Source organism: Solanum stenotomum, chromosome 4 (genome assembly GCF_019186545.1).
Source record: "Solanum stenotomum isolate F172 chromosome 4, ASM1918654v1, whole genome shotgun sequence".
Lineage (NCBI taxonomy): Eukaryota > Viridiplantae > Streptophyta > Magnoliopsida > Solanales > Solanaceae > Solanum > Solanum stenotomum.
The window spans coordinates 64,973,222-64,985,145 of NC_064285.1; the positions used below are offsets into that span (position 1 = coordinate 64,973,222).

The window sequence follows — 11,924 nt, forward strand, 5'->3', positions numbered from 1 at the left end:
AATACAGGTACCTGATTAAAACACATAATGACATGATATTCTCTCATTGGCAAATACAAAAAGGGCCAAAATTGCTAAATTGATGCCCTAGCTCCTATCCTAAATCCCTAAAAAAAAAAAACCCTAAAGACCAAAGCCCCACAAAAAAAGAAAGAGAAAAAATAAAAACCCAAACACAACTTATAATAAAGCTTTATAAAGAATATGAATAGCTTCGCCATTTCCCTCAAAATTCCTCCATTACTTTCACTTTCTCCGCCTCCATCTGCTAAGCTTCTAAATCCCAATTTCTCCCCTTTTTTCCTCCATACCCGTAAGCTTCTAATCTCAGTTTCTTGGGTTTGTGGGTTTTTTTTTTTAAATTTTGTTTGGTGTTGTTTTTCTGGCTTTTGTTGATGGTAGATGGGATAATGTTATTGTTATAAGTTTGACCATTTTTAATTGTAAAGTTTGATGCTTTTAGCTATTTGGTATGTGGGTTTTTCTTAAGTTGAGTCGTTAGTAATTGAGACAAAATTATGAAATGCAATTTACAGTGTTTTCACTTTATGGGGTAATGTTGTTATGATTGTTGACCATTGTTTATGTTAAAGCTTGATGCTTTTAGCTATTTGGGGTGTGGGTTTTTCTTGAGTTGAGTAGTTAGTAATTGAGGTAAAAGTATTAGTGCAATTTAAAGTGTTTTCTTTCTGTCCATGCTATAAAGGGACTAACTTGTTGAACTTAGAGTTTGTGTTTTGTTTTTTGAATATGCTTTTCTTGACCTTAGATAGGAAGTGTGTGGAGTACACAGATTAGGGTAGAAGGTTAGTGGTTGGATGTGCATTGTATTGCTTTTTTCGTCCATACTGGTAGTCATAGTATTACACTGACGTGAGAGACTTAACACTACCGTTCCAGACCCCACTTTGTGGAACTACACTGGGTATGTGGTTGTTGTTGTTGCTTTTCATGTAAATTTAGCTGACGTTATGCTTATCTACTGCTTTAGATAAGCTTGTTGTGGTTTATTGGGTGTGTTTTTGTTGTGGGAGTAAAGCACACAAATTGAACTTAATTTCACTGAATTTAATGCTGTGTACTGGACGTTGGTGGTTGAAACTAGGAATGGTTTTTATCGTCTCTGTGTAATGCTAACCTTGACCCCAAATGAGTCAATGTTATCTATAACCCTATTTTTTAAGGTAATGTTGCTGAACACTGTAGGCTGTAGCTTGCTCAATGGCTTCCCAATGGATGTAGGTCATGTTTGTAATGTTGTTCACGATGAATGGAATATAATGTATTGGCAAACCCTTCATACTTATTTTCTAACAATTGTGAGGTTTGGACCAACTTGAGCGCAACTCGACTAATCCATTGGACAGCCTGTTAGAATTGACGTGCACAAGTGTCATGTAAAAGGTTCAATTAATTTTAAGAATGAACACAGCTGAGGAACCTAGCAATTTTCTGAATCTCGAGTCTTGTGGTCAAGAGAAAAATGTAGTGTCCATGGTAGAGGCTCATTTAAGAAAAAAAGGTAGTGAACAACTTTGAACAGATGGAAGACTAAAGTATCACAAGCAAAAGAAGAAAGAAGCGATAATATAATTTCTTCTTCCGGACCAAAAAAAGAAGAAGAAAAAGGGAGATGTTTTTGCTGGATAATATATTGAACACCTTTTGTACAATTTAAATTATGTCATATGAGATGCAAATTATTATGATCTTCCATGTTAACCACCACCGTTAAGAAATTAACATGTTAAATTGTTGGCACTACCTTGTGTTTTCAAGTATCTAAATTGTTCCCAAGGGTTGAATGTTCCATTGTACTATAATATAGATTTCCTTTGGATGTGCTTTAGTATGTGACCATCTTATTTACTTAATTATATCTTCAACATGCCCGTTCACATGTGGGGATGATTCCTTTTAATGGGCCAAACATGTGCATTTTTTTAATCTTTGACAATTTGTGGCGGTGATACTTTAATGTAGGACCTTTATATGCTCTGATACCATGTTGTAGTGTATGACTATTTCATCTAAAGCTTAAGCTTTTAAAGAGCATGACTTTTATTTATTTATTCAACAAGATGCAATATAGAAGTGCTTTAAGTAATTTCTGTTGTGGTGTCGTAACACTAGACAGGTATTCTCAGAGCAACATCTAGGAGATTTTTTGGTGCAGTAGGAGTATCTTTAAGGACAATATCAACCATGGAAAATGTAAGTCATGATCTCATATATAGCATCCTTGTAAAGAGTGCCATCCGTAAACAGTACAACTTAGGCTTAAGCATAAACTAAGTTATTTATGCCACCTCTCTGAACAGGATAAAGAAATTATTGGGAGTCAAAAGCAGCAAATAGCAAAGCTATTTGAGGAATCACTTAGAGCAGCATTCCCTGATATTCCAGATGTACAGCCTTTGGTTGCTATTTGCAATGATCCAAAACATGGTGACTATCAATGGTATGGCTTACTCTGATTATTCTCTAATGTTGAACGCTATCCTTTTAACTTTCTAGCTGTTTATTGTTATTTTGTCAGTAATGAATGGATCAATTCGTAAGTTCTCACTTTGAAACTTTGGGCAGCAATAATGCAATGAGCTTGTGGAATAAAATTAAAGGCAAAGGTACACAGTACAAGGGTCCTCAGCCTGTTGGAAAGGTGATTAGATATCCTGTTAATCTCTACGTCATTTCTTTTCCAAACATGGTTCTAGAAGTGAAAGCTTCCAACTTACTATCAGTTGCTTTCACATTTTAGGCAATTATAGAAAATCTTCCTGCATCGGAAATGATAGAGAATTGCTCTATAGCAGGACCCGGTTTTGTTAATATTGTATTAGCAAGGCAATGGATAGCAAAGGTATTTACTTTAACCAGTTCTGGTTTTGCTGGCAGTTTTTTTTAGTTGGTAGGTTAGAATCATATAATAACACTTCTGTCTTACTGATACAGAGTCTTCAAAAGATGCTAATAGATGGCATTGAGATATGGGCACCCAAGCTTCCTGTTAAAAGGACTGTTGTTGACTTCTCATCACCCAACATAGCAAAAGAGATGCATGTGGGTCATTTACGATCTACTATAATTGGAGACACTCTGGCCCGTATGTTGGAGTTTTCCAATGTTGATGTTCTTCGGAGAAACCATGTGGGTGACTGGGGCACACAGGTAGATTTCATGCTCAGTAATCTCTCATTCTCTTCCCATGAGTAATACCTATGAGATACTTCATCTAAAAAAAAGAGTAATACCTATGAGATATATCTATTGGCTTTGCTTGCAAATCATTTCTGGTCTGCATGTCCTTCAACATAATCATACGAGGGAACCATAAGTGTTTTTTATATCTTCAAATCGATACAATGATTATGAGCTGCTTGATCAACTATTGTTCTTTTCAAGCTCATGGAAAAGTGTATCTTCTACTAGAAATGTTTGTTTCCATACCAATTTGTTTTAGGGTCTCATACTCGTTATTTCTTTTGCAGTTCGGAATGTTAATTGAGTTTCTTTATGAAAAATTTCCCAATTGGGAAGCTGGTAGTGCTCCAGCAATTGGAGATCTGGAGGTGAGTATTGGTTCTTATTCACTATAGTTGTTTTTCTCCTGTTATCTACATCTAGATTCTGATAGAGCATGCAACCTGCATATTACCGTCTAGCATTGGATAAAGTTCTCTGATTTGACTAGTGTTGTTTCCTTTGTTTACCCGTGCTCTTTCTTTGCAGTTATTTGTTGACCTGTTATTAAGTAGGCATTTGGCCAAGTATTCCAAATATTTTTTACTTGTTTAAAATTTATGGAGTTGGAGTTTGAAGATGAAGTTGTGTCTGGTTACTTTTTGGAAAGAATATTTGAAATAATGATCATGCTTGAATGTACTTAAATACAACTTTGAAAGTGAAAAGTGAGTTGGAAACATGTTATAAGCTGTTCCCCGAATTCGAAATACAACATCAAATTGGATTGATAATTTTCATGGCCAAAAAACTGATTTTCAAATAGAGTGAAAATTATTCTGAAAAAGTGATTGATACATTGAGTCTGCAATTATTAGTCATGACTAGAAAATTGAAAATGGTGAGGTTTTGATTGTACATATTTGCAACCTTAAATGCTCACACAAGATTACTTGAGATCTTGAGCTTGCTTGCAGCAAAGCATGCCTTATATCATGTTTTGTGAGATTTTCCTTGGAAGAGCAGGCTGTTGTGTGGATAGGAAGGCAGAAATTTATTTTACTTGACGAGGTAATCATTATTTTCATTTATTGCTAGGTATTCTATAAGGCTTCAAAACAAAGATTTGACAATGATGCTGAATTCAAGGAAAGGGCGCAAAAGGCAGTCGTTAGTCTTCAGGTAACCTTTTTTTATTTTCTTATTAAATTTGGCATGTTTGATCATATCTTGTTTTGAGAGGTTATGCAGAGTTGAGTAATTAGTTTGTTATTGGGGGTGGGGTTTGATGAATATGTTCTGTGTATCTCTATTGCTTCTCTTTTGCTGGCTCGAGTGAAAAGGGATTACATACAATAATGGATAGCTCCCTTACTGAAGGATCAGTGCAAATAGTTGGTTACTTTTAAGTGAAATGCTGTATCTGATGTGTTTCTCTTACCTGTGCATGTGCATGTCTTACAGGGTGGGGATGAGAAGTATAGGATGGCATGGGCACAAATATGTGAAATCAGCCGAAAAGAATTTCAGAAGGTTTATGAGAGACTTGGGGTTCACTTGGAGGAAAAGGTACTACAGTGAGCTTTTTCTTCCACCTAAATTGTATAGAACTTTGGATGACTCTATGGGGACATGCAGTAGTTCTCTGGTTGTCCTCGAGTGTGTCATGCAATTGCCATGCTAGTTTTCTTTAGCCTCCTCGTAAACTATGGACAAGGTTTTTCAATACTTCATGCTATAAATTGGCACAGGTAAGTATCTGCTAACATTAGCATCTTCAAAAAAGTCTATGCTAACATTAGCACCTGATAAAGTGTGAATCTGTTTTCTATCTCTTACATCCTTGTGCTCCGACTTATTTAAAATTTGATTCTGGTAGTTCAGAAGGTCTTGGAATGATGAAATGGAACAGAGTATAGTGTGACAGATTCTGGCAGACTACAATATGTGGTTATGTATGTTAGTTACCGGGCACTAGAATGTAAAATGCCAAATTGATGTTGATGATGTTTGTTTTGGTTTATTTTTATCTGGTAAAGTATCAATTTAACAATAAATGCAGATTGTATATTCAGTACAACTGCACGATTGCTATTCATTATAACTTCTTCACTCAAAATGCCAAGGAGCAAAATCTCAACTTCTGACATGGTTGTGAATTACTTCAGACTCATTTGGACATGAACAATTTTCCAACTTTTTTCAAAACAGCGTTTGGTTATACATTGAACTGACTTTTTGAATTTATTTGAAGACGAGTTTCAAGTTTGGGCAAGTGGTTTTGACCAGTTCCTCAAATGATTTTTTTTTTCGCTCACAAAACTTTTACAATTTTTCATGTTAAATGCTTGCTCAAACACAACTTCAACTTCCAAATACCTTTTTTCAATCAGTTTCAAGGAGACTGCTCTAGAGGTCCATCCTTGTATATGAGAAATTTAAAGAGATAAGGATTGCGTTGCTGCTCAAGTATTACTGTGAACTGTCCTATTTACATTGCAGCTGCCTTGTGATTTGAATAGTAATAGTTGCTGAAAAGAAAAACAAGTGAATTAATTTCTGAAAAGGAGTTGTCGTAATCTAATCTGCCAAATCGTAGAGTTTGTACAAGCTTTTGCGGTGTTGCCTTGCTTCATCACTCTTAGACCTCTTCTTCGTTATAGATTCTTTTTGATGATCCAAACTTATTCAAGAGGATGGGGGGAGTGAAAGAACTTGGTGTATTAAGCTAATTTCATCTTGAATTAGGTGTAGGATTCACCTGTCAAAGAAAAAATATGTTATGGATGCTATAATTGAGCCATTAGTCTCTGGTATTGTTTTCAGTAAATTAGTTATTTGTTTTACAATGTATGGTTTATCCTGTCATATGTCGTAAATGAACCTAGGAAGAATTGATAGTTGTTCAGTTGAAGGGTTTTCCAGCTGATTTATGCTTTTCTCTTTATTGAGCATTTTCCTGCCCATTTTATGAGTGAGCAAAGCCTCATGGATTTAATTTGGTGTTTCTTCCTTTAGGGTGAAAGCTTTTATAATCCGTATATTCCCAAAGCTTTAGAGATGCTTAATGAGAAGGGATTAATTGAAGAAAGTGAAGGAGCCCGTGTCATCTTTATTGAAGGGAAGAAAATACCTCTTATTGTTGTGAAGAGGGATGGTGGTTTCAACTATGCTTCAACCGATCTTACCGCTCTATGGTTAGTCTAGTTGTAATTTGTGTTTCTGGATAGACTTTGCAAATATTGCCTTTTTTCTCATCAAGAATATAAGGTTCAATGGTTGTTGTGAGTTTGTCTCACTTCTGCAAGTGTGACACATGTCCTTTTGGTTATTTTCTTTCATCGAATGATTTGTTTCTAAGTAATTGATCATCAACAAAAAAAAAAGAAATATTCAATTTGCTGAAAGTTGAATGCACATTCTCTAGTGGGTTCCAATGGGTGATCAGTTCTGCCCTTGTATCAGAATTGAGGTTTTAAACGAGTGGCATATGATTTGTATATGACGCATGGGAGGAAAATGTCTTGTCATAGAGCCAATAGGTATTATACATATCAGTGATTTCTACAGACAAGTGAAAATTTGTAAAGTCTACGGGTAGAGGGAGTTGTGAATTGTGCTGTTATGAAGATAACTAGATGGGTAGCGGTAGTTGTGAATTTGCTAGGCAAGTTTTCATTGGGATGCTATGGAGTAACAATGTTATGCAGAAGCTATTAAAGGTTCAGAAAATGTTTATATTTCATTTAAGCTTCCTATCTGCGTCTTTGTAGGTATCGACTGAATGAAGAAAAAGTAGACTGGATGATATATGTGACTGATGTTGGACAGCGAGAGCACTTTGAGATGGTCTTTTCTGTAAGTTCCTGATATTTATACCCCTCTCTTTCCTCTGTTGGAGTATGATACAATGAATCAACTTTGTTGGGATTGAGCTTTACTCATGCTTCTTTTTTTACCTTCTGGGTAAAATTATCTTCTAGGCTGCAAAACGTGCGGGCTGGCTTCCTCCAAATGAGAATGATTACCCCAAAGCCAGTCATGTAGGATTTGGTCTAGTTTTAGGGGAAGATGGGAAGCGGTTCCGAACTCGAAGTACGGAGGTGGTTAAGCTGGTTGATTTGCTTGATGATGCCAAGAAGCGGTGTAAAGCAGCACTTGAAGAAAGAGGTGTGTTCTATGTTGTTTGGTAACTTTGGTATATGGCATTTTGGGCTTAATTTCGTTTCTGCTGGTATCTCTTTGCTCGTCATAGCTTCTCTTTTGTGAATACTATGGGTAATAATGTAGTGAAATTGTGAAAGAGTACCACTTCAAGTTATACATATCATGACTGTCTTATCAGGTAAGACTAAAGATTGGACAGCTGAGGAACTAGAGCAAACTGCTGAAGCAGTAGGATATGGTGCTGTTAAGTAAGTTCCTCATCCTTGTGCATGCTACTTTATATTTTGCAGGAGATCAAAAATGAGCTGGTAACTTGATCCATTGCTTTCAAGTTCAGTCATTGTTGGATTAAACACACACACACACACACACACACACAGATATATATATATATTTTAATAAAGGTGCTTTACACATGAAAACCTTCCAACTTAAAGAAAGGAAACCTTCAACTGTTTCATTAATGGTAGTTATCTTTTCATTTAAAGTATTCTTATTGAAAGCCAGAACGTAAAAAAGCTGTTTCATTGAAGAAGGCTTTCTGTTCTCAAGAAGTAAATATATTCATTAGATGATTAAAGAATGTCAATTTGGAAGAAAGGGAACATAAATAAGAACATATCCAATTGGATGAAATGGGTAATGATAAGGGATGATAGACTGTCCTATACCCTATTGTCAGTTATAACATCTGTAATGTACTCCAATTTCACGCTGAGTAAAGAACTTTTTGTGTGTATCATTTTATTCCAAGAAAGAAATATTTTTTAGTGTTGAGACAAAAAAATTATTCGACAATTGGAACTTTTAATCTGTGATATGTTATTCTCCCTATCAAATCAAAATTTTATCAACTGATATAAACAACTCAAACCAACTCTTTGATCTCCGCATCTAGTCAAATTTGCCATACAGTGATCTAGAACCAAAGAAAGTACTCCCTCCATTTCAATTTGTTTGTCTTGTTTTCCTCTTCTTAGTCCATTTAGAAAAGAATGCCCTTTTCTTTTTTTGGCTACTCTTTAATTCTAACTTTCACATGACATGTTTAGGACCACTAGATTAAAAGACATTTTGGTACATTCCACATATCTTTGATTTAAGATCACAAGATTCAAAAGTCTTCTTTATTTTCTTAAACTCCGTGCCAAGTCAAAACCAGACAAACAAATTGAAACGGAGTTAATTATTTCATAAAAAGAGCACTAGAAAGAAACATTTTCAATCTTGGGCAAACATCATTTCTGCCTAAAAGGATGTGGTGTATTGTTATGTATCTTTAGATGTGATATCTCATCTTTGCAGTTTTTACAATAGGTGATTTTGACATAGTAAGAGTTTTTCTATACATATGTTTTGGTGCTTTTCTTTTTGTCTCAGTAAGTTCCTGACTTTTCTTTTGTTCTCCCTTTCTTTTGGTACCTTAAACCAGATACGCTGACCTGAAGAATAACAGGTTGACCAATTACACCTTCAATTTTGATCAGATGCTTAGTGATAAGGTATGTGAATGGATATCGTTTCATGAAATGAATAGATTTGTTAATCATTTTCAACAGGTTATTCGATCCAATTTCAATTCTTCAAATTGACCAAATTTCTTGCAAAGTCATTTGGCTCCTCTTTAAATTCTTTTAGTTTATACAGAAACAACTTAGTTATTCCATTCACTTGGTTTATAATTGAAGCACTAGAGTCTTTACATGTTCTTTTAACTGATTTTGTTTTCGAGGAGTCCGTGTTTTTCATTTTGTGGTTGTTCTCTATCTGTACGGATGTGTTCTCTTAGTTGCTTATTTTTGCTGCAGCCTTTTCTATTCTGTTTCTCTGTTCAGAATTGATTCTCTTGTATTCTTCTGTGATTGGCAGGGAAATACCGCTGTTTATTTGCTCTATGCACATGCTCGTATTTGTTCAATCATCAGGAAGTCTGGTAAAGATATAGAGGAGTTAAAAAAGGTAATCTGATAATCTCATCTATTTTATGTGCCCCAACTGAACTCTTCTTTGTCAAGAGTTTCGTCCACGGGTTAGTCGGGTGGGCCGAATAACCTTTCAACCGTTTGCTTTTAGGCCCCTTTATGGCCACCCAAAAATTCTTGAAGTAGGCAAACACATGATAACTTGGTAGTTTGTTAATGTTAAACAGATATTTCAGTACGACAACATACCCAGTGAAATCTGGGAACAGAAATGGAATAACATGAAGCTCTCCCAGAGTAATACTACTATTACTAGTATGAAAGACTAAGCCGATTCTCAACTACCCAACTTACCCTCTACCCTAATCTGTGTCATCCATAATCTCTATCTTAAGCTCATCTCCTTGGTAAGCTGAAGCTGCGTCATGTCCTGTCTAATCACATGTCCCCAATACTTCTTCAATCTTCCTCTGCCTCTCCTATAACCATCCATAGCCAACCTCTCACACCTTTGCACTGGTGCATCCGTGCAACATCGGATGCACCAGATATTTCAGTAATGTTAAAATTACAAGAGTGATGTAGAATTACTATTTGTGGTGCTTATTAATTCATTTTCGCTGGACAGAGTGCGGCAATAGATTTGGCTCATCCAGATGAACGTATGCTAGGCCTCCATTTGCTCCAGTTTGCTGAAGTAAGAATTTATTAAATCTTGTTATCACAATGATTTCTTATTGTTTCTGCATAGTTCTAATCAAGTAAAAATTTTGTCGTCTCTTTTGCAGATTGTTGAAGACGCTTGTACCAATCTTTCGCCACACTTGGTGTGTGAATATCTTTACAATATATCTGAAGACTTCACTAAATTCTATACCAACTGTCAGGTATGAAATTTTCCTACCAGCAAATAAAGCTATGAACCAAAGAAATCGTGAAACAAATACTATGCGCCCCCTATAAACCTGTCGCTAAAGTTGCTCTAGACCAGCTTGACCCACTAGTGGAACACCAAATAACTATAGTTCATTGTCTAAGATTCATGAAAATCTTGAATATAGAAACCACTTAGGCTGTGCTGTAGGATGAGTTAAGATCCAGCTAGGAAAAAGGGTTAGCCTGAAGCAGTGGTTTAGCCAATGGGGAAACGTGCATCGGTTGGATCTCTTAGAATAGTTGTTCCAATCTGAGAGTCTATCCCAACATGGAGAACTCATCCACTACATCTACACAAGGATTAGAGCTTGTTTGGATGATTTATAGCTCAAAAGCACCTAATATAAGCCAATCCAAACAAACAAACCTTCAGTAGAGAGCGTTTTACCCATAGCAAGCCTCTCTAGTGCGAATTTAGATCAGTTGGACCAATGGCTTTGGATACTCGATAGTTAAACGAAAAATATATACCGTTAGAATAAATATGGGATAGCTTGCATTTATGAACATATTTCGGAACTTTTGCAGGTCGTTGGCTCGGCCGAGGAAACAAGCAGACTCTTGCTATGTGAGGCAACAGCAGTTGTCATGAGAAAGTGTTTCCATCTGCTGGGAATCACTCCTGTTTACAAAATTTAACCTCAATATGAGTTTTTTTTTTTGGGTACTTTTCTTTATTCCTCTTTTTAGTTTTAGTATTGAAATGAAATATATTTGAACAGAGCAAAAATATTACAGAGTGTTTATTGTATTAGATTTTCACTACTTATATAAATTGATGGGAAAAATATTGATTTATTCATTACGAGCACATTTACTAGTTTGCCATTAATGAAAATGCAACGAGTACTAGTCATCGCTCATGCCCTAGCCCAGTTTGGGGGCCAACGGAGTCGTTTGACCTGGAAAATTAGTGGACTAGTACAAAAAAAATGCTTAAAATCGTTAACTCAATCTATTTTAATTCGTCAAATTGTATATTTAATACACCTAATTATTTCCTTTTAAAGGACATATTAGGCGTTTAGACATGAATCAAATCCTAAAATCTTTTTTTTTTTTTTTTCTGATTGAGGTTGAAATAATGGATAAATTTGATAAACAAATATATATTCAAAATGATTTATAAATGTCTTTTCAATTTTTTGTTAAAAATATGTATGGGGACCTAAGGGATCCTTTAGATTTTATTTCAGAATTCAGATTTTTGTGTACTACAGCTTAAGTCGTGTCTCACATTTGGGACCTACTCCCTCTACATAACATAACAAGATGTAAGCTTATCGATATGAGTTATGGTGAGATGATTGAGGTTTCTCCGTTAGATTTCGGGTTTTGAGTTTTGATAAATAAAAAAAACTTTTTGAGAACACTTTTTCTAAATAGGCGCTGCAATACGTTATTTGAGTTTAATTAGATTTTAATATGAATACTAAACATCGAATAAAAAAAAAACCTAACTTTATGAATTATGAAATACACAAAAGCTCAAATGAAAAAGGTACCTCAATAATTCACTAGTTGGGACAACTTGATTTAACATATACTCCATTATTCATATATTATGAGTTCTAGAAATTACGAGTTAATCCTAAAAATGTTTTTTTTTTTCTTTCTGTTGGTGGGATTAATTGATTGAATGCTAAAGGTCAATAATTTTTCTATGATTAATTTACAAATCTCATTATACTAACTCCACAATTGCATTCTCCATTT

The 11,924-nt window shown here is 35.1% G+C and overlaps 1 protein-coding gene across 2 annotated transcripts; it reads left to right on the forward strand.

Moving 5' to 3' along the window:
- Positions 1–150: 150 nt before the first annotated feature.
- On the forward strand, positions 151–10,868 carry LOC125861974 (arginine--tRNA ligase, chloroplastic/mitochondrial-like). Of its 2 annotated transcripts, none has more exons than XM_049541917.1 (18): positions 151–313; positions 2,134–2,214; positions 2,322–2,461; positions 2,587–2,662; positions 2,762–2,863; positions 2,956–3,171; positions 3,492–3,572; positions 4,282–4,365; positions 4,648–4,752; positions 6,202–6,380; positions 6,957–7,041; positions 7,167–7,353; positions 7,529–7,598; positions 8,783–8,852; positions 9,220–9,309; positions 9,901–9,969; positions 10,061–10,159; positions 10,737–10,868. In XM_049541917.1, exons 2-18 carry the CDS (start codon positions 2,206–2,208, stop codon positions 10,845–10,847), a joined length of 1,773 nt encoding a protein of 590 aa, XP_049397874.1. In that variant the 5' UTR covers positions 151–313; positions 2,134–2,205; the 3' UTR covers positions 10,848–10,868. The 2 variants fall into 2 exon arrangements, with proteins under 2 accessions (XP_049397874.1, XP_049397873.1); XM_049541916.1 differs by having other exon boundaries at positions 153–313; positions 2,138–2,214.
- Positions 10,869–11,924: the final 1,056 nt, after the last annotated feature.

Bases quoted from the DNA above. Each gene is read 5' to 3' on its own strand.
- LOC125861974 (XM_049541916.1), top strand. From the start codon at position 205: ATGAATAGCTTCGCCATTTCCCTCAAAATTCCTCCATTACTTTCACTT. The intron at 2,215-2,321 runs GTAAGTCATGAT...CTCTCTGAACAG, and splicing joins CAATATCAACCATGGAAAAT to GATAAAGAAATTATTGGGAG. The intron at 7,042-7,166 runs GTAAGTTCCTGA...ATTATCTTCTAG, and splicing joins ACTTTGAGATGGTCTTTTCT to GCTGCAAAACGTGCGGGCTG.